This window comes from Hibiscus syriacus, unplaced genomic scaffold (genome assembly GCF_006381635.1).
Source record: "Hibiscus syriacus cultivar Baekdansim isolate YM2019G1 unplaced genomic scaffold, ASM638163v2 tig00112343_pilon, whole genome shotgun sequence".
NCBI classification, from domain to species: domain Eukaryota; kingdom Viridiplantae; phylum Streptophyta; class Magnoliopsida; order Malvales; family Malvaceae; genus Hibiscus; species Hibiscus syriacus.
In genome coordinates this window covers 1,409,255-1,433,471 of record NW_024063306.1, presented here as the reverse complement: position 1 = coordinate 1,433,471, position 24,217 = coordinate 1,409,255, and the positions used below count along the sequence as shown (strand labels likewise).

Below are 24,217 nucleotides of genomic sequence, written 5' to 3'. Positions count from 1 at the left end.
GCGATATATGAACATAGTCAGGGATTGAGTACTGCACATTTAAACTACTTTCACTCATTCTTAGCAGCAAAATAGAAAATTTTCAATTTTCTAACATTTTTTATGATTGATTTCTGTTGTGTTGTAGAAATTCAATCTTGCTGGTAACCCAGAAGAGGAACAGAGAAGACTAAGGAGATTTGCACAACAGCAGCTTCAGGGAAGCAGAAGTGAACGCGAGGAGGAGGAAGAAGAAGAGGAAGAGAAAGACTACAACGGCAGCCGCAGCCACGAGCAGCAAAGCTCATCATGCAGCAACATTCTCTGCGCCGTGAGTTCCTCGTACACAACCACTTTCTTCTTCCCCAACAAGTTTTCCAGACGGCTTTATCGTTCGTCGCCATTGCTTCCATCGCCAACGCTCGATACTCGTCTCCTCGGTTGGCAGAGAAGGCCGCCGCTTGTCAACCTTTCCACGTCGAAAAGAGTGAGTCCGGGTGTTCGAGAATATGAGTTTCCGATGAGTTTATATGCGAGTTGAAAATGGAAGATGGAGTCGAAGAGAGTTGCTCAAGTAGAGTGTGCACGACGCCTCAGTTGCAGAAACAATACGTGTTACTCGTCGGTTCGTCGCGTCACAATTAGAAACCGAAGTTAAAGGAGAAGAAGAAAAAGAAAAAGAGAGATTTTCAATATTAAAAAATATGTCGCGTGACTTTTTAATGGATTAACGGTTAAATTTAACGGTCTGTTATAGTGTGATCAATTTTGAGTTACGAAATAAAATATTAGGCATCAAACTGGAACCAAAAAAATATTAGACACTGAACTAGAAAAATGAACATACTTTGGACACATTTTGTATATTTAAGTCAAATAATTATAACAAAATAATTATAAAAAATTGAATAACTCGACTCAAATTTCTTAAAATCGACTCGACTTAAAAAAAAATTCAAGTTAAGTTCGAGTTGTAAAATACGACTCGTTAACTCGAATAACTTAAATTTTTTAATTCTACTCAACTCGATCGAATGTTCACCCTAATTAATATATTTAGATACTAAAATGTTGCCGCGGCCTGTTAAGTATGGGTCCTCATAAATTACACATATAAAGTTTGGGTACCACTTTTTCAGGTCACATGTTCACTATTCATATTTTTTTGTTTTATTTTAAAAAAAATTATATTATTTAAAAATACATAAAAATATAAGATTTTAAATTTAAAGATCAATAAGACACAATTCACTCATAAAATTTAAAAGATAAAACTTATTAAACATAAAATTAAAGAAATACAATTAAATTTAAAATATTTTAAAGTTAAAAAGAAATAATTTGAGAAACAATTTTTATTTTTAGTGTGGATTAATTTTAGTTGTTAAGAATTTAGAATTTTAGGATGAAATAATTTGAAAATTAAAAAAAATAATATAAAATAAAAATAGATTATATATAAGAATCCGGGTATCGGGTTGACGAGTACTCACCCCAAAAATTCAATTATTTTTATTATAAATACTCAATAATTAGACCGGATTGATGGGTCAACGGATCAATTTATTCAAATCGAGTATTTTTAAACACTCTTAACTGAAATCATTTAATGGGTTCGATATAACAAATCGATCGATAAAGCCCAAATCAATTGGTGGATCGGGTTCAAAGCCCAAACTTCAACTTCACAAAATTTCCACATTTGTTTTTGTGTTTTTCAAAAGCTTTACTTGCATGCGACTCCAGTTTTCGAATAAGGCAGCCCCCCTTTCCAAGTACCGGCGAAAATCCCGAACCGGGGAAAACCCAGATTCGATTTTTATACACAAAAATGGTTTCGGACTCGGACCTGGTGGCCCGACTCAGAGAAATCCTATCGCAGTCGGACCTCGACACCGCCACCGCAGGCAGTGTGAGGAAACAACTCGAGGAAGAATTCGGCGTCGACTTATCTGATAGGAAAGGTTTTATGAGGGACCAGATCGACGTTTTCCTCGAAACCCTAAATCAGGAAAACGAAAAGCACGAACATGCGCCTGGTTCTGAAAATGAAAATGACGTGCTTCAAGAAGATGATGATGATGACGATGAAGAAGAAGAAGAAAGCAAGGGAGAAGGAAGTCAAACAAGGCAGGTTTTGTTTTGCCCCATTTGATTATTGAATAATTAGTAATCTTGTATTAGAAATTAGGCGCTTTAATTGTTCAATTTTCGAGGGGGAACTTCCTCAAGTTCCATTTTTTAAAAGAATAAATTAAGCAAAAATAACATGTATTTGGGTTTTGTTTGTTTTTTATAATTGCATTGCGATAATCAGTTCAGTTATATAAGAAAAGATTTTTCATCTTAAATAAGAGTATGTATACTTGTATTTGGCATCAAGTTTCTGGTATTAGTGTTATGGATGGTTAGCGCCCTTTTCTTTTTGTGCAGGAGAGCAAGTAAAGCCGATCAAAAAGTGAAGAAAAGAGGTGGTGGCTTTCAGACAGTGTGTAGCCTTTCTCCTCAGCTTCAAAAAGTAGTAGGAGAGTCTAAATTGGCCAGAACTGAGGTATGTGTCATATATACATATTTGTTAATTGTTGTAGTTTTCCTCGGTAGTTTTGTTTTGAATTCTTATTTTCTCCCTTACTGTGCTTCTAGGTAGTGAAGAAACTTTGGGTATATATCAAGGAGAAGAATTTGCAAGACCCGAATAATAAGCGAAATATTATATGCGACGAACTACTTCGTGCTATTTTTCGCATAAATTCTATTAATATGTTCCAAATGAATAAAGCACTGACCAAGCATATCTGGCCGTTGAGTGAAGATGATGGTATTTTCTTTCGACATAGTTAATATTATCTGCTACGAGTGCACATTTTGTCCAATTATTTTGCCTATGTGAGTTATAGATTGCATATTATCATGGTGATTTTGGTTTTTTAATTTGTATTAAAGGGATCGGACCCTCTTTCTATTCATTGGCTGTTGCAATCAAAGAATTATTCTATGAAATGACATTTGGACACATGCACACATGGATCTCAAGTTTTAAATTTTCTGCATTTATTAATCATGTAAGTACTGTGAAGAAAACTATCATTCTCTATCATGACTCCTTTATTGTAGTTGATGATCTGAATGATAACCTTTGGTGAGAGAACTTTCTAGTGGTAGGTATAACTTATAGGGAACTATCTTTTCCTGTTTAGATGAAAACATGTTATTTATGCCGGCTCCTTTTATAATTTGCTAGTTTTAGCTGAAGATGATTACAATGGTGAAGTTATACTTTCCATGCAATTTGAGCCCCCTAACACATAGGCCATTAACCTATCTCCAAAAGTTGTTTAGGAGATGATAAATTGAAATGGATATAAATCTTTAATTCCATGCGAATAAGTAATGTAAATATATATAACACATGGTGCTAAAAGATGAAGGAAATTTCAATAGTGGGATTACGTATGATAACAATGTCTATGCTCATTATTACTTTTTGTTTTCGTTGGTAAATTTCATTCTATTGGATGTGATATGTAATATTTCCAAGGTGCAAACTAATCTATTTCTTTCCAGCCTTGGATTACCTTAGGATGTTTAAATTTTTCTGCAATTTCAACTTCAACTTCTTCAAACAGGCTTCCACATTGAACTTCAGTTTTATAACACTAATGGTATATTATAAGTTTCTTACGTCTTTCTTCTGAAGGCATTGCCAGGAACATGCATAATTTATGTAATCGTTTAAATATTAATGATGTGCCGTCAATTTAAATTCAGAAGATTCGAATCATGAGATGAAATGTGAAGATGGTGATGATTCTGTCTCCTTAAATGCTGAAAGTGCAAAGGAAGAGGAGAAAGAAGAGGAAAAGGAAGATGATGATCCTGTTTCTACAAATGCTGAAAGTTCAAAAGCAAAGAGAAAGAAGAGGAAAAGGAAGACGATGATGATCCTGTTTCCACAAATGCTGAAAGTTCAAAAGAAGAAGAGAAAGAAGAGGAAAAGGAAGAGGAGGAGGAAAAGGCTGAGCACGTGGGTAATGCACATAGAAGCAGGAACAAAAGGTTTATTTTCTTTTTTGACTATAACTTTTGCTGGTGTTTGCTTATACTCTCCTCTGTGTAAGTTCATTATCAAGTTTATATGTATGCTCAATGTAATCCTATATATATGTACATGTAGTAATGTTCCTTGTCAAACTAGATTATCAATTGTCAGATAGAGAGATTAGCACTTAATGCACAACTATACTGTTAGTTTCAGTTATATGTTTGTGTATTTGCTTAAGGTTTGTAACATTTTATCAAGGTATGTAGCTCGAAGGATCCCTAGATTTGTGGTTTAGTTGTCCTTGTTGGTAGTATCGGGTTTCCATTAGATAAAGAAAAATAGATGATTTCTGAAATATGTTTTATTTGAGCGTATACTGAAGGGAAATATTTATTAAGTTTCATCAAGCTAATGTGAATTTCTGACAAATTATTATAGGTCGTCTAAAGTGGATAAAGATATCAAGAGAAGGGGAGGTGGGTTTAGTAAGTTGTGTAGCCTTTCCCCACAGCTTCAGGAATTTATTGGAGAATCTGAACTGGCCAGAACTGAGGTTTAGATATTTCCATTTCAACATGTCAATCTTGTAAACTTTTTCTAATCAAAATCTTATGTTAGTGACCTGTTAATGTCTTTTCCTCCTTGCTTTTTCTTTCTTTTACTTGTAGGTTGTTAAGAGATTGTGGGCCTATATCCGAGAGAAGAATTTGCAAGATCCGAAGGACAAAAGAAATGTATTATGTGATGAATCATTGCGTGCTCTTTTCGGTGTAAATTCTATCAACATGTTTCAGATGAACAAGGCTCTTTCCAAACACATATGGCCATTAAATGAGGAAGATGGTATCATCTTAAGCATGACTTCCCCTAATGCTTGACTGGGTTGTGATATAAATGTTATCAGATCTTTATTTTCACCTCACATGCCAGCTTGTTTTGCAAAGCTTAACATGACTTTTCTTGCGTTGAAATCTTTGTTAGCACGGGATTGCTTTAAATTATTTTGTATAATTGCAATTAGCAAGTTTTTCCCCTTCAAATTATTTTCTCTAAATGCAAAGTTGGTAAAGTTTTCTTTCAGAATGGGTCCCTCGACTCTTCTGTTTATATTATACCTGTGTTTAAAGGGGGAGTATTACATCTTGAAGGGCTTATATTTGTTGTCCAAGAAACATTACCCAAATACTTTTTCTTTATTGAACTTTCAGAACCGTGATATATGCTGTGCGGACTTGTTCTTATGCATTTCCATTTGAATTGCACTGCCCTTGGTTTTTCTTCTGTTGATTATTCACAAAGTTGGTCTTCACTGCTTGAATAAATTGTTTTTCCCCTGATGTGGCAGCTCAATCTGACTCTACAAAATTGGAAACAAAATCTAAACAAGCAATGGAGAAGGGTAAGTGAATTTTCAGGTCTTTTAGTTATGAGGGTCCTGCATGATTTTGGCTAATAATTTGTTATTTCCTTGACACGGCAGCTCAAGCTGAATCTGCGAAAACGGAAAGAAAACCTAAAAAAGCAAGGGAGAGGGGTGAGTAAATTTTCAAGTCTATTAGCTATGAGGATCCTGCATGCCCATGTGAAACAATGAAAGATAGAACTTGGTTTAATGATGATGGATTTGAGCTGTTTTGTCTTAACAATATATATATATTTCTCAGGTGCATCAGAGCCAAAACAGAAAGAAAAGAGGCAGAAGAAAGGAACATCTGGTTTTCTTGCTCCTCTTCCTCTTTCAGATGCTCTAGTGAAGTTTTTTGCTACCGGTGAAAATGAACTAAGTCGTGCTGATGTTGTGAAGAGAATATGGGACTACATAAAAAAGAATGATCTTCAGGTTTGTTCTGTTGTCTTCTTTTGTTGGTTATACATGGTTCTGATTTTTGGTAAAGAAGCTTGGATGATAAAATCTCCTTCTATGCAATGCTATGTTACTTGGACACCGGTATGGTTAGATTTTTCTAAGTTTTTCTATATATTTGAAGTAGTGTCGGACACAAATGTTGGACACGTGTACTTCAAGAATGAAGAAGTCCGATAAACATAGATTCAACGAGTATCTGGACCTCTTCGGAAAGTCGTATATGCTGGCAATTAGTAGCTTACTTCTGACCCTCGTATACAAACATATTATATGCTCAATCTATGTTCGTAGTTGCAGTGCATCATATTATTCACTTATATATATATATATATATTGTTTTGGAGAAATTTATCTACATTGTTCAAATCTATTGTCAAATCTCTAGCAAGAATTCTTTATGCTTATTTTTGTGTTTCGAAAGGATCCATCTGATAAGAGGAAGATCTTATGCGACGACAAGCTCAAAGAACTTTTCGAGGTGGACTCCTTCAATGGCTTTTCCATGACAAAGCTTCTGACTACTCATTTCATCAAGCTGGAACAGTGAGTAATTTCTTCTGTGTATATAACATAAACATAAGCCTGGAACTAAAAGTGGGCAATTTTGCTTGGGGAATGAAACTAGGGTTCTTGCTGTTGTCTGGTAACTGTAACTTTCAATTATGTACTACAAAACTGCAGCAGCATCTTTTGAGGAAGAAGTCTAAAACTTTCTGCTTTTTGCCCTCGTATGATCATCATCAGATATATGCATGTATGTTAAGTGCTTAACATACTTGCGCTCGTAGATTCTCGTATATTCATGTAAAATTAAAAGAGTTTTATCCGCATTAAATCAACTTGATGTTGTTATCATATTGATAGATAATACTATTTTCTCAAAATGCACCAATGGTTAGAAAGTTGTACATTGAAAAGATTCGAATTGTCAAATGTAGGTATGTGGATTAATTTTTAAATTTGAGCATAATATAGGGACTAAAACTATAATTTGATGGATTAAATTATTAAAACAATGATAATTTTTTTGAAAGTTTTATAATTTTTTATAAATAAAATATGTAAATAATTTTGATAACAAGAAATTGTAAATTAGTTCAATTCCCTAAAATTTAAACTTTAATTTCGGGCCCATAATAGAAAAAAATCCTACCTTTACCTTAGATAAGAGACTGTTAAAAATTACACGAATCAAACAATCTTAGTGATTAAAGAGATGATTATTATATCTAGAGATTTTGGGTTTGAGCAGTAGCACTAGTGACTGTAGGATATTCGAGCGTCATTATCAAATGGTTAATAGTATTTAAATAAGATATTACTACTTATATCACCTAGATTCGTAAAAAAAAGACTACATGATTTTTTTATTAAACTAAGGTGAATATAAAATAATATTTGTTCTAAATACTCTTAACCATTTGGCAATGATCAATTAATTATCATACTGTAGTCGCTGGTGTTCGAACTCGTAATATCTAGAAACAACAATGATTCTTTCAAACTACTGTGTGAAATTTAAATGTATTCAAATGTTTGATCTCTAAAAATATTGTAACAACAATAATATTAATTTATAAACTATAATTAAAATCCTTTTATCTCTTTTATTAAATGAAAAATGTTACAAATTTATTACTTTAAAAAAAAGAAACTTTTGACTTGGACGTTTCTAGAAATTAATAATTTAGACACGTGCCTAATCCAAATCCAAATCCAAATCCAAATCCAAATCCAAATCCAAATCCAAATCCGGACTCCACGAGAGTGGGAAAAGAAGAAGAGAGAAGTGAGGAGTTAGTTGAAGTGGTGGCAAACCCCAAACCTTAAAAGAAACGGTCAAACTCCAAAAGCAACGGTTCACGTGTAATAAAAATCTCATCTTTCTCTCTCCTTGGCCGCCAAATGTGGATTCAAAGCAATCAGTTACCAAACTTACAGTTAGCTAAACTTCAGGAGAGAAGGAAACAGAACAAATCTTAAAGTTCCCAAAAAACAAAAACGGATAAACAGTCACTTTCTTCATCTTCTTCTTTTTAGTTTTGTTGTTTTTTTCCCTTTTCAAAAGATCAAATTTTTAACAAATATGGCACAAGCCCAAGCTGAGGAAAAGCCTAAAGGAGAACCCCACGACAGGTTTCAAATGAAAGATCATCAACCCATTTCCATGGCTCCTGCGAAACCGACAACCAGTTGTAATTCTCCCATCTCCATGGCCGCTGCGAAACAGACGATGGGTTGTGGTAGTGGTGGTGCTACTAGTGGCAGTAACAACAACGGCAATGGTGTAACGTTCAAATTCAATGCACACGCGCCGGAGTTCGTGCCGAAATCGCTTACCCAAATGCCCATCTCGGATTATTATTACCCTTGTTTCCATTACCTCGGTGGTGCCGCCGTCTCTGATTTGTTCTTCCTCGGTGACCAAGAACGCTCTGCTTATTTGAATGCTAACCCTAGTCTCTCGATCCCTAATTGTTCTTCCAAGACTGTTCTCACTGATGATCTCCGCCAAAAGATCATCAAACAGGTCATCTTTTCTGGGTTTTGTTTGCTTTATCTTTGTGATCATTAACTGTTTGATATATCTCCTCTCAACAATGAATGGTTAGGTGATAACGCCTCCTTGGTGTGATGTGGTCCTGCCTGTGTGTATGAAACAGGTGGAATACCAGTTCAGTGACATGAGTCTGATCGCGAACGAATCGTTGTCGAAGCAAATAAGTAAAGATCCTGAAGGTTATGGTATGGAAACTTATGAATCCACCATTTGTTATTGTTAAAATTTTCAATATCAAGACAATTTCACTGATGGTCAATGAGACCTCATTAGAGTAAGCAAGGTTAAGGCTTTCGAATTAGTTTCGGACTTTCGAACGGATCGAATTAGTTGTTGAGTTGATTATGTTGTCCTGTGCTTAAACAGTTTTTTCACTGATAAGTATTGGCCTTGCTTTAGTGCCTGTATCTTTTATTGCTTCAACAAAGAAAATCAAGTCCCTCATCACCAACCACCAGTTGCTGGCCCAAGCACTTCGCTCCTCCTCAAAGCTTGTAAGTTCTTTGGTTCCATTGTTCTTGTTCGATGCGATAAGTGAAATTCGGGTTCTTTTTAAGTGATGATCTTTGTTCTTTTGATGTGATCTACTAACATTCTTGGAAAGGTTGTGAGTGATGATGGCAAGAAGATTCGTCGTAAGCACCCATTCACCGAAAAAGAACGAGAACAAGTGCAGGTACGATAGGGGGATTTTCTTAAGATTTTGTCTGGTTTTTTTTTGGTATGGTGCAAGTTGTAATCTACTTTTTCCTTTGTTTTGCAGTCTCGTACTGTTGTTGTAGAGAATTTACCTGAAGATCACTCTCATCAGAACCTTGATAAAATCTTTAATGTTGTTGGGAGGTTTGATTTTCGTCGCATCCCGTTTTTGTTTCTGGTTTGTTGTTGGATATCTGGAATGATTCTTTTGCGGCTCATACGATTAGTGTTTTCATACAGTGTGAAGAACATCAGAATATGTCATCCCCAGGAATCCAATTCTTCTCGTTCAAAGAACGAGTATTTTATGTCTAACAAGGTACGGAGGTCGGAATCGAACCTGTTTTCTTAGTTAACCTAGAGATTATGACAGTTTGCTTCATGATTTCTTCTCTGTTGTTGTTCATTAAGCTGCATGCACTTGTGGAATACGAGTCGACGAAGTTTGCTGAGAAGGCGGTATGTTGACTTAGTTTTTCTGCTTGAACTTCTTGTTGTGATCTGATTGTTTTAGTTCTTTGAATTCCTCTTTTGCAATGCCATTTAAAGCTTATGCATCCGACGCAGGTTGAGAAGCTAAACGACGAAAGGAATTGGCGAAAGGGGCTTCGAGTAAGGCTGCTGCTTAGACTCTCGGTATGTTGTGTGCGTCTTTCACGATCCACATATGATCTGTTTGAATGCTCTATGCTTAATAGAAACCATTCACACCATCTATTTTGGTACAAAACACAGCCTAAATCAGTTCTGAAAACCCGAAAATCAGAATTCGATGGCATACTAGACGACGAAGATTCACCCCATGCTGAACACTCCGAAGGTTCGCCACCAAATGCTGAATCAATTGAGAACAATGTAAGCAACAGTGTTGATTAAACATGTTCATTGTATGGCTCCTTTGCCTTACAAGCTCACTGGAAAAAATTCATCATCCGTTAGGCTGAAGATAGTGCAATGGGATTGAAGAAGGGATGGTCCAAATCACGCGGGAAACTTCGGGGGTGCTCCCAAAACCACACCGGACGTGACCTGCTTTCTGGATCTCCTCAACCTAGCAATGCAGCAGTCCAACGCGAAGCATCGATGAAACAGATGTTGAAGGGCCCGAGAATGCCGGATGGAACCAGGGGTTTCACCATGGGACGAGGCAAGCCGTTGAGTTCACCGTTGGAGGGATGACGAATTTGCACATTTTTTCCCCATGTCTGCTATCTGATATTAACCAAATACTACTGAAAATAGGCTCTGCATTTTTCCCGAAAGCAGCACGAAATGATCATGGTCATTTCCTTCTGGCACACCAATTTTTCTGGGTTTCTGTTGAGTATAATGCTTTGGATCCATCAGCTTTCTGCTTTGAATTTTGTATTGTATCCGAATAATCCGATCGAATCGTTATATCTTTTTCTTCTCTCTCATTTATCAGAATCTGTGAATCAACTCTATTCTAAACAATAAACATGCCTTGTGGGGCAAGGCAGAGAATTGAAACAGGGAAAGACTTGAAGAAACTAATAAGTAGCGTTGCCTTATGGGGCAAGGCAGCTCAGTCCAGGCTTTTTTTGGATAAATTGGGTTAGCCATTGCATTATTTATGTCCTTGAGTGAACTGTGGTGCGTGAACTTTTAAATTTCATTTTATTTTATTTAATTTTAATTTTAATTTTAATTTTTTTGTCTATATTAATTCTTAAATTTACATTTCCAGGTGGGTAGGAGTGTTGAATTGATTTGATTTGATTTAAATTTTAATTGTGTAAACTTATTATTTGATTTTTTTTTATAAAATTTACTAATTTTATTAAAAAGGAAATATCTCGAATTACAATGAAAATTTACAATCATAATTGAAAACTAAGCATATAATTAGGATATTTTCTTAAAATCATTTGACACAACTACCAACTTAAGATCGCGTAAAGACCAAACAAGAAAAGATTAAAAAATCATATCAAAACTCGAACAAGTATAGATATAACAATTTTGATCGTATCGACAAACGAACCGCAAAAGATGATAAAGTTATTGAAAGATCACCGACAAAATCGTAAATTAGAGCCGAGCGACGTGAAAAGAATCCATAAACGTAAATCAAGTATTTGAATATGTTTCGAGGGTCCAAATTATCAAAATCGCAAATTATTTTGATAATTTAATCCTATTACATATGTAGCAATTATACCTTTTATAAATGCATTATAGATCGATTTTTTTGTTTATTAGTTTGGAGTGTTTACAAGATAGTATTTATCCGAAAGACTATGAGTCATTTGAAAATGAACGTTCAAACATCTATGTAGATGTCGTGTTTGAATCAATATCTCTAAGAATAACAATCATCTCTTTAACAACTAAATAACTTAGCTCGGGCTAAATCGATATATAAATTGATCTGGGATGAAATTCTCATTATAAAATAATAAATCTAAAAGATAAAAGAGTAATATTGACGTTGATAAAATGTTAAAATAACCTACGTCAGTTTAGTAGATCTATTATTTTTCCATTACTTGATTTAAAATGAAAAAAAAATAAATTAAAGGGCCAAAAGAGACAGAAAAATCCAAGGGCTGAAAAGACTTTCTAAACAAATTCAAGGGTAAAAATGTCATTAGGTCTAAAACGAATATAAAGGTACGAAAATGAAAATGTAAGTATAATACAATGATTAAATTGGCAATTGAACCTAAAAGAAAACCAGAGAGGAGCAGACAAATGGTAACCCAAATTCCAAAGAGACAGTGAAGCCTCCATTTTTATATTTGAAAAAAAAAACTTAAACGGAAAGAAGCAGGATTAGGGTTTCGCAGAGAAGAAGTCTCTAGAGAGAGAAAAGTTATTAGATAAATTTCTGTTTTATATATATATATATATAAACTGTATCAGCAACAAAGAGAAAAGTAAAATAAACCAAAGTAGAAGGCTGAAGAGAGAGATAAATCCGGAACATGGGAAAGAGGCAACGATGTTATTTGGACATAAGTATAGGTGAAGAGCTTGAAGGAAGGATAATAGTGGAACTGTTCAATGATGTGGTGCCCAAAACTGCAGAGAATTTCAGGGCTCTTTGCACTGGTGAAAGGGCATTGGTCCTATCACCGGTGTGCCTCTTCACTACAAGGTCTCTCTCTCTTTATTCATGTATTTTTTTTTGTTTTAATTTGGGTTGTTTGGTTATCTGAGTTTATGTTGGTTTTGGTTTTCTGGGTTCGTGTTCTTGGAATGAAAGATTACTGTTTGTTTTCACTCTTCGAATTTGTTTCTCTGGAGTATCGGTAGATGGAAATCTTTTAGATCTTTGAATATATGGATTCATGTTGAGTATTGGTGTCAACTTTGATAATTTGTTAATTGATCATTTGAATTGTAATATTTGAAATAGTTGGGGTTTTGATGCTCTTGAATCAATAAGATAGTCTTGGTTTTGATTTCTTTTTTTCAGAAAAGATGTTTCGTTGCTTAATTATTAACTATCTTCCTTTGGATGGGAACTTCAGTTTTGTTCCGTTTGAATGATACATTTATTTATTTATTTGTATTATTTTAGGGAGTTCGTTTCCATCGAGTTATCAAAGGATTTATGGTACAAGGTGGGGATATATCCTCTGGTGATGGTACCGGAGGAGAGTCGATTTATGGTTTGAAATTCGAAGATGAAAATTTTGAATTGAAACATGAAAGGAAAGGAATGTTATCTATGGCAAACTCTGGTCCTAACACAAACGGATCTCAGTTCTTCATCACTACTACTCGCACTTCTCATTTAGACGGTAAACATGTTGTATTTGGTAAGGTGGTCAAAGGAATGGGAGTCGTTCGTTCGATTGAGCATGTAACCACCGGTGAAGCTGATCGCCCCACTGTGCACGTTACAATCACTGATTGTGGAGAAATCCCGGAGGGGGCAGATGATGGGATATCCAACATTTTCAACGATGGTGATTCTTATGCTGATTGGCCAGCTGACCTTGACGAGAGTCCTAACGAGCTCTCTTGGTGGATGACTGCCGTAGATTCTATTAAGGCTTTCGGAAATGAACATTATAAGGTAATTGGTTTATACATGTTTATTAGTGATTGAATTGGTTCATTGTCACACGGGATTGTGCTTTCATACAACGCTCTTGCGATATTTGATATCTTAATGGTGCTCCTAATCGCCATTTGTTTTAGTTCTCCTTTGAGGCCTCATTTTTGCTAATGAATGTGCTAACAGAAACAAGAGTATAAGATGGCTCTCAGAAAGTACAGGAAGGCTCTACGCTATTTAGATATTTGCTGGGAGAAAGAAGGGATTGATGAAGGTAACAACATTTCTTTGCTCTAGAGGGTATCATCCTTCTCTTATAAACGAAGTTGTAAGATTGTCGATTCACCATTGTTGTTTTGCATATACTGTTTCCTGGCTTTGCAGAGAAGAGTTCAAGTTTGAGAAAGACGAAATCCCAGATATTCACAAATAGTTCTGTAAGCTTCATTCGTCACTCTTCGACTGCCTATCAATTTTTTAGTAGCACTATAGAGCTCGAGTAATTATCAACCTTGGCTGAACTATTATTGTTTTGATATCCTAGAACTGATTAAACATTGATTATTATTGTTTTATGTCTTCCCGGTTGACTTTTTATATGTACTGAACCTAGTTATCTTGCAATTTTTCCCTAATACTTGATGGGCTATGTGGATTTAGGCCTGTAAACTAAAACTAGGGGATTTGAAAGGAGCGCTATTGGACACAGAATTTGCAATGCGTGAAGGAGAAAACAATGTGAAAGCTCTGTTCCGGCAAGGTCAGGTTAGTGTATCTCTTGGTGTAACAAGTTTAATCTCTTCAACGTCAACGGCGTTAGCGTTTGGTCTAAGCTAATCATCCCTCCTGAAAAAGTTGTTGACCATGAACCTTGCACAGGAGCTGATGTTACATCTTGTTCAGTTTTCTTCCTGATGTTGCACTTTCTGTCAACTCATGCACGCATTCTTGTCCTAACGGTTGTGATAATTATCTTCCAGGCACACATGGCACTTAACGATGTAGATGCGGCTGCTGAAAACTTCAAGAAAGCTTTGCAGTTGGAGCCAAATGACGGTTTGTAATGAACTTGGCTACGATGAACTTAATAGGATTATTCTTATTGACATCAAGGCTGTTTATATTGTCAACAATGTGAACTTGCTGAGACCTTTTGATAACATTTTCCTATGCATTCCATTCAGGTGGGATAAAGAAAGAGCTTGCTGCTGCTATGAAAAAGGTTCGTAGACCAAATGGAATACTTAGTTCCTCTAGGCACCAAACATATGTAAACAAATGTATTTATGGAACTAAACTTGGTGAGCACAGATCAACGGCAGACGTAATGAGGAGAGAAGGCGATACCGTAAGATGTTCCAACCAAACCCAACTGGTATGTCGAGTGTGCTCTGCTTTTGGCTTTGTTTGTATTCATTTTCTCTCGTCCCTGCTCGACATATGAATGTACTTACACATGGGAATGTTCAATGCAGTTGCAGATGAGCAATGATGTTTTGAGAGCTTCAATGATCTTTTGCAGTTGCTTATATGGTTAGGTAGTGTCATCTGGTTCGGGGTTCCTTCATTAGGATCTCTTATGTTTCGGAGCAAACGCTAGGGTTCGGTTCGGGTATATGGTGTCTGCTTTCTGGTGCAATTGTTCGATAAAACTGATGAGATCGTGTGGTTCGTTTAGGAAACAATGAAAGCCTTGAATAGAGAACTTGTCATGTTGGTTCTATCAGGTTTCAATGGGAGAGGAAACATTTCCGAGGAGAATTAAACTGTGACTAAATTATTTTTTGATTTATCAAGGTGTCTAACGTTACAAACGTTACTTATTTAGGTGTTTGGACCATCAACGATGTTAATTTCTTCGTCAAGTGACACGTGTTGTGATATGATATTTTAAAATTTTTATTTAAAATTAAAAAATTAAAATTATATATATATATATATATATATATAAAGAAAAAGAATAAGCATTTTGAAATAACTCAAAAGCTTTGAAAACCTTCATTTCAACCCTTAAACCCACGCCGATCATCATCTTTTACCGTCGACGAAGTTCTACCCGACTTCATATCTCCTTAGCAACCAAAATCCCCATGATATCGTGGTCGATCGACGACGAATCGACGTTTTATACCCCGTAAAGCCTAGGATGAAAATCGTGATCCCACGCGATCTTGACGGCAATTGCGACCGCGTATGACTACGATGATGACAGAGACTACGTTGACGGTGATGGTCGTGTCAGGAAAGGACGGTGGCGACGGGTTAATGATAAAATTTAGGGATTTTATGTATTTTGGGGTCTTTTATAATTTAAGAGAAATTAGGGTTTTTTTATAATATAACAATATTTTAAAAAAAATTAAATTTCAAATTTATCAGATTGTGACATGTGTCAATTAGTGGAGGAAAATTAACGTCGTTGATGGCCTGGACACCTAAATGAGTAACGTTTGTAATATTAAGTACCGGGATGGATAAAAAATAGTTTAGACACCTATTAGAGAATTTAGTTATAGTTTGGGCCCTTATTTGGGTATTAAACCATATATTAAAAATACCTAGACGAAGAAACGGTATTGAAACATAAGAGAAAGGCCTGGAAATTAAAATCCGAAGGCAAGAAAAGAAAACAATGAGTGTGTTTGGAGGAGATAGCTGGGGAAGAGAAGCACAAAATCGAAAGCGAAGAATCGATGAAGTTGTTTTAGAGGGGATCGACGTTGATGGCTCTTCTTGCAAGAAGCTGTCTTCCGGCAAATACGCCTGTCTTGTCTGCCCTCGCAACCCCATCTTTGATACCCCTCTCATGCTCTCTGTAAGCTGCACTTGTATTCACTCTGAATTCTATTGTCATACTTAAAAACCCAGAAATTTAGAACCCAATTTGATTATGTTTTAGTTATATTGGTGAGGTTAACTATTTGAACTGATTAGAAGGCATTTTATTGTTTACTTTCATGTTTGTAACTAATGGTTATAGTTTGACTCAAATGTTTATCCGAATTAAGGCGAATTTTGAATATGGATATGTGTCGGGTTATGTTATTTTTCCTGGTTTGTAATATTCCTAGTAAGATCATAACTGTACCATGTTTGAGTTGTGTTGGATATGGAGGCTGGACTTTGTTTGGATAAAGGGAAAGTGTAGTTGTTGTTCAGGATTGAACCCGGAACCGGATAAGTCCCTTTTGACATTTCATCTTTAGTCTATTCGAGCCATGTTCGATATGGATACTTTAGCAAACATGAAACATGAATCCATATAAGTTGGATGTACTCTTATCAGTTTTTCAATACTTTTTGTATCATTACAAGCTTATGAAATGAGGGAGGAGATGTTATAGTCAGGATGCTGATCTTGAACCTTGAAGTTCCGACACAGAGCGTTAATCGCTTGCTCTTTCAGCTTGCCGGTTCCTTTTGTATATTGTAGGATAGCCATTTGACAAGGGAGCTTTTACATATTTCTGTTTCCCTTCCTAGCTTGAATTAGTGTCTTTCTTTTGCTTGAATTTGGAATATAGACTTAAACTCTGTTTTTTTCTTCTTTTCTCTTGGATTTTGAGTGGAAGGGAGGGGAGGCTATGTTGAAGGCAGCTAACTTCGTAAATTTTAAGGTTTATTTACGTAATTCGAGCTTTAGTTGAGACTTGAGAGTTTTTAATTATTATGTTTTTTTTTTCTTGTTTACTTTCTTCTTATAAGATAGTTAACTTGTTTTCTTAAACGTTGGATCGGTTTCACAGATGCATTGCAAAGGATCGCGCCATTCAGCTGCAAGGTCCAAGGCGAAGGAAAAGGAACTCACGAGACAAGCTGAAATAAACAAGAGACTAGCTTTGCAAGGCTCACCTACTACTTGTTCTGTTAACTCTTCCAGTGCCATCAAGAAAAATGCTCAATTAGCTACCAAACCATTGATCCAAATGGCTCAGACTGCTGCTGCTGAGATATTTGGTAATAAAAGACTTGAGCATGATTTCAGAAGTGAAAACCGTGACATGGTGCTGAGGCAGAACAATATTAAAAACGTGACACCGGACATCTTTCAGAATCACTCTTATCCGGATAATGAAACGTCGGACAAGTTGATACAGCAGCATCTGAATTTCCGGGAACATAGAGAGAGAGAACTTAAGTTCACATCCGCTGGTTGGAAACGCGACTGCCATGGTAAATGGTACAAAGATGAAAATGTGAGCTTCTTTTCCCCTAAACATAGCTTCAACACTATTTCAGCATAATTGCCTTCTTTTTCATATAACTTGCTTGCAGGTTGAATTTGACTCGGATGAAGAAGATCCGAACACCTCATTTTGATTGAAGATTCACCAGGAACCCATTGGAAAATTGTTTCTTAGAGGTAAGAAAGTTTCTTCGTAAGTTCGTGTGTAATTGATTAGGTACCAGTTCTTAGTGGTTAGCTTTCACCCATCTGATCTCTGCAATGGATAACGATCTGTCCCAAGGACCACGGCTCAATGTGCTGTCTGGTTTCAGCTTTTCCAACAGCTGTTCCATTAGCCCCAATAAAAGTAGAAATTCCCATGAAATCAACCCCCATCACTACCCCCATCCCGAGTCTGGTGATGCATTGAGTCGAGAGATGTTCTTCGAGGAAGATGAAATCAACTTGGATGTTTCTGTATTCCTGCTGGATGAAAGTCGACAGAGAACCCTTAAACTTATGTTCATCTAGTAGGAAATCGAATCATCCAAGCACATTTCATCTTTGTAAAAAGGGTTTTTCAGCTAGATCCATTACCAAATATAAATAGACAAAGTCGTTAATTATCAACCCTAAACCTTTCTTTACACTCCGTTATACTGTTTTCATGTTTCCAAAGTTGAAAACTAGAAATAACAAAAAATGAACATGTTTTTGCATCTGCCTGAGATATGCTTCTTTTGTACTAACTTTTGCAAAAAGAAAAATCATGCATTTATGCATTCAATCTTAAGATGTTGTATACATCCATTAGGTTTGTGTTTCGAGCCTTCGGATTAGGTTGGTGTAAAATTTACTTTCATCTTGCATTTCTGTCAAATAAATCATACTAGGTGATGTAACATTTTTAGTAATGTGTCGGGTAATGTTATATTTCGGAAGTCATATTCTCATAGTTAATATTACATTTCGTGATCTTATCTAACTCGATAGAATTAATATTTACTTAAGACACAAAAGAAAACGAGAAGTGATGCATGATTTACATGCGCATTATGCAGGAGATGTATACCCATCATAGATGCGTAATTTGACAGGCAATGACTGGTTATGATTATGGTTTGTTTGTTTTTTTCAGTCTCTGACACTCATCCATGGCCATGGTTGGTGTTAGTTATTTTCAAGAAGGATTCAAGTGGTGAGCTTTAAAAGTAGATCCAGATTCATACGTGGTGCTTTATCATATACAAAATGTTTCGAACAAAAATAATATATTACAGGGATGGACCGAGAGAATATTAAATACTTAAAAAAATTAAATTCTGATATATTTAATGAACAAAAAGCTTGTATGATTTATTATATATATAAGAGAATTGATCAAATTATAATGTGTAAAACCATTTTAGTTTTATATCTTTTTAGGATTGTTGAATTGAGTTAAATCAAATGTTGAGATTAATAGTAGAAAATGAAAAGATAATAACTAGAAAAGAAAGTTAATCTCAAACGATACTAAAAAAGTTATAAAATTAAAAGAATTTTACATAGTATAAATAGATCCTAACCCATATATATATGTATGTGTGCGCGCGCGAGCGTGCCTGCATGCCTGCAATTCTTTTCGTTAAGTGGCACATGTCATGATCTAGTAATTTTAAAATTAAAAAAATTAAAATTATATATTTTAAAATACATAAACATTTAACTTTGAAAATCTTCATTCCAACTGTTAAATCTACGCCGTCCGTCGCTCTTTGTCGTCGACGAAGTTTCACTCGACCTCACCTCCTCCGGTGACCAAAACATCTATGAAATCGTGAGCAATTGATGGTAAATCGATGTTTTATACCCGCAACCTCTATTATGAAAATTGCGATCTCAAGCGATTTTGATGGCTAATCGACGATAATTATGGCGAGATGTGACTAAGAGGATGGCATAGATTACGTCAATGACAGTAATCGCGACCAGAAAGGGCGACGACGGGTTAAGGTTAAGATTTGAAGATTTTGGGTTTTTTATATAATTTAAGAAATATTAATTTTTTTTTATAAATATAATAATATTTTTTAAAAAATAAATTTCAAAATTATCGATTTGTGACATTGTCACTTAACAGAAGAAATTAATGTCCTTGATAGCCTAGGCAATTAAAATGATAACGTTTATAACGTTAGGCATCGGAATAAGTCAAAAAAATACTTTAGCCATCTATTCGTGAAAAGTGATATAGTTTTAAAACTTATTTTGATAGTAAGCCTTTGAAAAACTACATCGACAATTAAAGAGAAATTTGAAAGTCTTATTAACTTCTCAAATCTCACATTATTTATATATGAGATTTTTTTAATATGTGTTTATTGAGTGATTTAAAACGAAAATAATAGACATGTCTCACTTTTATCGTTATTGTCCAACTTATGCTCGTATAATTATGTGTCTTCGATAAGCATCATATTTATTTTTTTTCTTTTTAAATAAAATTTATATAATTTTTTATATTTCAAAAGTTAAAAACTTTTACCTTAGGGGCATAGACATCTTAAAAATTGTTTTCCAAAAGACGTGTCCTATAAATGAATGCTATGAGAAATAATCGAAAATTGATATTATAATAATAACTCCCAATACATTTTTAGGCATCTAAACTATATGTCGGAGGATTGATTTTTATTGTCTATTTTTTTTTGTTAAAAATAGATGTTTAATATTTTTTTCCTGTTACACTTTTAGATTATGCCGTTAAAAAAATCGTTAAATGATTCGTGTCATGTTTATATTTTTTATTTTTTAAAAATAAAATATTAATTTAAATATTTTTTAAAAGAATTTAGTCGTGACATGTGTAACTTAATATATTTTTAACAATAGACACCTAAAAAATGTATAAGAGAATATATTACATATTTTTAAAGAAAACATTTTAGACACTAAAATTAAATTTAAAATAAAGTTTAGACACTTAAAAATAGATTAAATAGTTTTTAAACGACGTTGGTGAAGACATAAAACTTGGATCTATTTACCCACATGATTAGTTCAAATAGTAAATAACTCGATATAATTTAAGTAAATTTCAAATTCGAATTCTCATATATATATATATATATATATATATATATATATATATATATATATCCATCAAAGACTCGTCCACCTTAAATATACGACTAAAAAAAATAGCTTGGATCCACTTCCTTTTTAATTTAAAAATTAGGGATATATATATATATCCATCAAAGACTCGTCCACCTTAAATATACGACTAAAAAAAATAGCTTGGTTCCACTTCCTTTTTAATTTAAAAATTAGGGAGGAAAACGTTCCATCGATTTAGGTTTAAAGAAACTCCTAATCTCACCTGGAATTTGCAATTCTCGAACAGTTTGGCTTCCTCGAGTTCAGAGTTTCGCAGCTATGACTGAGGTAATCAAATCTCCCAATTCTTTTTCTTTTGATTTCTTCACTTACAATCATTGAAGAAATCAAATCCCTCCGATTTATTATAGATGAATTCCCTTGATCTTTCTCCAAACAGTAAGATTTTTCAATGAATTAAGTTTCTGTTTTACTCGTTTTCCCTGTTATTTGATGTCATTTCTCAAGTTTAATCTCTCTCTCTCTCTCAGTATTGGGTGAGTCAGGGGAATAAATGGTGCGATGTCTGCAAAATTTTCATATCGAATAACCCGTCAAGTATTCGAAACCATGAGCTCGGCACACGGCACAAAGAAAATGTTGCTCAGAGGCTTACCACTATGCGAAAAGAGAGTGCAGCCAAAGATAAGGAACAAAAGGATGCCGTTCGTGCTCTTGAACAGATTGAAGCTGTAAGTAAACCCTCAATTAGGTTTTCCCGTTTCATTCTTTATACTTTTTTTTAATTACTATTAGTGTTTCTTAACTGTGTTTTGCTAGAAAGCTAAGCGGAGTTATCAGAAGGATGTTGCTGGTTTTCAGGCGAGGGACTCTAGCGCCCACGAATTGGATGGTCAAGAAGGTGAAGTACACAAGTCATCTTCAACTTGCATTTTATTTAAATGGTAAAAGTCATGGTAGTGATACAAGTTTTGGGTTGTTCTTGAAATTTTGAGTTGCTGTCTTCACCTGCCTGGATGGCTAATTGTATGGTTTTAAAATTCTTTTGTTTCTACTTAGGGCAATGTTTAACGCAGTATGGTATTCTGTTTAAATACGAGAATATCAAACCTAGGCTATATGCTTTGGCTTTCGACTGAGATTTACTGCATTGCTCGAGTATTTACATAACAGCGAGTCTGGCTGTTAACCACCCTTCTTGCTATTGCTATCTTTCTTAACAGTGGAGCTTTTGAGTTTGGATTATTTCAGGAAAATGAATGTTTAATCTTGTTTGGTAGTGTACCAAATAATAGTCCATATATGTGTGTTAGAATCATGACTACGAGACATGTTAAACTCATTTGATTGAAGATAAACTGAACCGAATGGATCAATAACTTCCATTGGTTGTGCTCTTCGTCAAAGTCAGTTTGCCTGCTCCTTTTCCCCTGTTGGTTTTCCCTTATCTATTATCAAAATCACTATGTCACTATTGGATTTTAGTTTTAATCTTCAGTAGCATATGATGTCATTTCATTTATTTTTCATTTTACCTAAGGGCTTATTACTATTCTAACTCTTCCAGTTTGATGGCAGACTGGGAGTATGACAGTAGTTCAGGTTATTACTACAATAAAAACAACGGTTTATGCTATGATCCAAAGTCGGGATTTTACTATTCTGAATCTATAGGTATGAATCTGCAATTGAACTTTTAAGATTTTCCCTTTCTTTCTTATCTAAGAAAGAAACATACTAGATTAAATGTTGTTTTTGGTATATTTACTTAAGAGGGAATGCCACAGGCAGGTGGGTGACTCAGGAAGAGGCATATGCCAAGGTTCAAGGTTCTTCAAATACCAAATCAGGCGGTCCTATTTTTAAAAATCCATTTTCTACTCCAGGGGCAGGAGCAGCTGCAGGTAGCAAAAATGTTGCTAAAAGTCGAAATAATATTGCACCCGGGCCTGTCCTTTCAGCTACTTTAAACCCCATGAGATCTGTCAAAGGTGCTCAATCCTCACTTTCTGTTAAGAGAAAAAGACAAGATGAGAAGAAACCGAAGGCCGTATCTAAAGAAGAGGCAGCTGCACTCAAAGCAAGGGAAGCTGCGAAGAAGAGAGTTGAAGAGAGAGAGAAACCGTTGCTCGGGTTGTATAAAGGATCTCGTTGACACGGAATAACTCGAGCAAGCACTCTGGCTGTTCTTTATTCAAGGGGGTATGCTTCAGCATGCTACTAAACTTTCTTTTATCTTCTCTTGGTTCAGGGAGCGGGGCATCTTAAATTGACCTTATTTCATATACTGTATGACTATAATCGAAGTCATTACTCTAATCCCTTGTTTGTTTTTGCATTTATACTTATTTGCATCGACTGCAGAAGCAAAATGTCTTTTAAGGAGTGGATGACAGAACTTTGGCTGTATACTATATAGTCAAGTAACTGGTTTAGTTGTCTAAGCTGTTTGTTTCATTGATTTATGATATATTAAGCTGGAATACCAAATGTGTGTTCTGGTTAAAATCTCTGTTACAATTAGAAATTCCGAACTGATTTATGGCATAAGATTGATTTACTTGAATTGCATTTCGTTGCAGATACCGAGAACATGTTAAAGCAGGTTAGGATATTTTACATGACTTGAATGTTGCATTGCCGTTAGAGAATGAACCGAAATGGTAGTCCTCAATACATTCCTGTTGTAAAATACTGAACTTGTGTTGTGTGCTAACTAAAAGTCTTAGTATTTGGGATCCTTTGTGTTGAGAGTTTTATAAAAATTTTCTGTTAATTACCGATAAGGGTTGATTCAAGTGGTAAACAGTTTGATATCGCTTAAGGAATGTATTGAGTTTGAGTCTTTGGTGGCGTTTATTTTTGCAGAGGAAAAAGGTCTGTAGTCTGCGGATCATATCTGCAGGCATCTGCAGCAGAAGAAGTGGATCAAAAATCTGCAGTCTGTAAGAAGAAGACCGTTTGTTTTTTAACGTCTGCAGACTGCTAATGAACTGAAATATAAATAAACTGATTTTTTAAACTTAAAAGAGTTTTGCAATACTGATATTTAAATAATTTTAGTTTTACAATACTGAAATTTAAATAATCCATACAACTACAATAATAAATTATTTAAAATAAATTAATCCATATTTTAAAATAAATCAATCCATACTAATAAATTTTTTAAAATAAATCAATCCATGTTTTAAAATAAATTAATCTATACTAATAAATTTTTTAAAATAAATCAATTTATACAACTACAATAATAAATCAATCTATATTTTAAAATAAATCAATCCATACGAATAAATTATTTAAAATAAATCAATCTATATTTTAAAATAAATCAATCCATACTAATAAATTATTTAAAATAAATTAATCCATATTTTAAAATAAATCAATCTATACTAATAAATTATTTAAAATAAATCAATCCATATTTTATAATAATTTATTTTAAAATAATTTATTTTAAAATAAATAACCTTATTCAATTATTTAAAATTATTTTAATAAATAACTATATTTTATAATTGTTCTTGAAGAAGTTTGAAGACCTTTGAAGACATAAAACCATGTCTGCACCAAGAAGAGCTCGCGCAGACGTTTGAAGAGCTTCTGTCTTCTAAAAAAGAAATAGTCTGCGAAGGCTAATGTCTGCGCGACGCAAACATAAGTAGTTTGAAGAGCTTGCACTTTGAAAACAAACACCACTTTTGTGTATGCATAAAATCCCTATTTAGAAACTTATCTACTAAAGTCAGGTACGCAACGTGAGT

The 24,217-nt window shown here is 34.5% G+C and overlaps 4 protein-coding genes and 1 pseudogene across 8 annotated transcripts; all 5 read left to right on the top strand.

Annotated features, from left to right (window-relative positions):
• Positions 1-1,741: 1,741 nt before the first annotated feature.
• Positions 1,742-6,591, top strand: LOC120177911 (neurofilament medium polypeptide-like). Its single transcript, XM_039183899.1, has 11 exons — positions 1,742-2,109; positions 2,416-2,530; positions 2,623-2,797; positions 3,748-3,857; positions 3,902-4,035; positions 4,460-4,574; positions 4,690-4,864; positions 5,367-5,420; positions 5,502-5,555; positions 5,686-5,861; positions 6,310-6,591. Exons 1-11 carry the CDS (start codon positions 1,811-1,813, stop codon positions 6,433-6,435), a joined length of 1,533 nt encoding a protein of 510 aa, XP_039039830.1. The 5' UTR covers positions 1,742-1,810; the 3' UTR covers positions 6,436-6,591.
• A 1,338-nt stretch (positions 6,592-7,929) lies between these two features.
• LOC120177908 (la-related protein 6C-like) lies at positions 7,930-10,640 on the top strand. Its single transcript, XM_039183891.1, has 10 exons — positions 7,930-8,418; positions 8,552-8,633; positions 8,848-8,942; positions 9,053-9,124; positions 9,212-9,291; positions 9,388-9,466; positions 9,559-9,606; positions 9,715-9,783; positions 9,883-10,002; positions 10,087-10,640. Exons 1-10 carry the CDS (start codon positions 7,975-7,977, stop codon positions 10,324-10,326), a joined length of 1,329 nt encoding a protein of 442 aa, XP_039039822.1. The 5' UTR covers positions 7,930-7,974; the 3' UTR covers positions 10,327-10,640.
• Positions 10,641-11,927: 1,287 nt separating this feature from the next.
• On the top strand, positions 11,928-14,933 carry LOC120177906 (annotated as a pseudogene).
• An 800-nt stretch (positions 14,934-15,733) lies between these two features.
• On the top strand, positions 15,734-18,634 carry LOC120177909 (sodium channel modifier 1-like). 5 transcript variants are annotated; one of them, XM_039183893.1, is made up of 5 exons: positions 15,734-15,992; positions 16,744-16,782; positions 16,924-17,373; positions 17,453-17,540; positions 18,484-18,634. In XM_039183893.1, exons 1-4 carry the CDS (start codon positions 15,810-15,812, stop codon positions 17,495-17,497), a joined length of 717 nt encoding a protein of 238 aa, XP_039039824.1. In that variant the 5' UTR covers positions 15,734-15,809; the 3' UTR covers positions 17,498-17,540; positions 18,484-18,634. The 5 variants fall into 5 exon arrangements, with proteins under 5 accessions (XP_039039824.1, XP_039039828.1, XP_039039826.1 ...); XM_039183897.1 differs by lacking the exon at positions 16,744-16,782; XM_039183895.1 differs by lacking the exon at positions 18,484-18,634 and having other exon boundaries at positions 16,750-16,782; positions 16,924-17,539.
• Positions 18,635-20,630: 1,996 nt separating this feature from the next.
• On the top strand, positions 20,631-23,225 carry LOC120177945 (zinc finger protein ZOP1-like). The gene is made up of 6 exons (XM_039183922.1): positions 20,631-20,774; positions 20,978-21,178; positions 21,267-21,348; positions 22,026-22,121; positions 22,235-22,709; positions 23,007-23,225. The coding sequence occupies exons 1-5, from the start codon at positions 20,766-20,768 to the stop codon at positions 22,600-22,602; spliced, it is 756 nt and encodes a 251-aa protein (XP_039039853.1). The 5' UTR covers positions 20,631-20,765; the 3' UTR covers positions 22,603-22,709; positions 23,007-23,225.
• Positions 23,226-24,217: the final 992 nt, after the last annotated feature.

Bases quoted from the DNA above. Each gene is read 5' to 3' on its own strand.
- LOC120177911 (XM_039183899.1), top strand. From the start codon at position 1,811: ATGGTTTCGGACTCGGACCTGGTGGCCCGACTCAGAGAAATCCTATCG. The intron at 2,798-3,747 runs GTATTTTCTTTC...ATTTAAATTCAG, and splicing joins GCCGTTGAGTGAAGATGATG to AAGATTCGAATCATGAGATG. The intron at 5,421-5,501 runs GTAAGTGAATTT...TTGACACGGCAG, and splicing joins TAAACAAGCAATGGAGAAGG to CTCAAGCTGAATCTGCGAAA.
- LOC120177908 (XM_039183891.1), top strand. From the start codon at position 7,975: ATGGCACAAGCCCAAGCTGAGGAAAAGCCTAAAGGAGAACCCCACGAC. The intron at 9,292-9,387 runs GTTTGATTTTCG...GTTTTCATACAG, and splicing joins ATCTTTAATGTTGTTGGGAG to TGTGAAGAACATCAGAATAT. The intron at 9,784-9,882 runs GTATGTTGTGTG...TACAAAACACAG, and splicing joins GGCTGCTGCTTAGACTCTCG to CCTAAATCAGTTCTGAAAAC.
- LOC120177909 (XM_039183892.1), top strand. From the start codon at position 15,810: ATGAGTGTGTTTGGAGGAGATAGCTGGGGAAGAGAAGCACAAAATCGA. The intron at 15,993-16,743 runs GTAAGCTGCACT...TTGGATTTTGAG, and splicing joins ATACCCCTCTCATGCTCTCT to TGGAAGGGAGGGGAGGCTAT. The intron at 16,783-16,923 runs GTAAATTTTAAG...TCGGTTTCACAG, and splicing joins TGTTGAAGGCAGCTAACTTC to ATGCATTGCAAAGGATCGCG.
- LOC120177945 (XM_039183922.1), top strand. The intron at 21,179-21,266 runs GTAAGTAAACCC...GTGTTTTGCTAG, and splicing joins CTCTTGAACAGATTGAAGCT to AAAGCTAAGCGGAGTTATCA. The intron at 22,122-22,234 runs GTATGAATCTGC...GGAATGCCACAG, and splicing joins TTACTATTCTGAATCTATAG to GCAGGTGGGTGACTCAGGAA.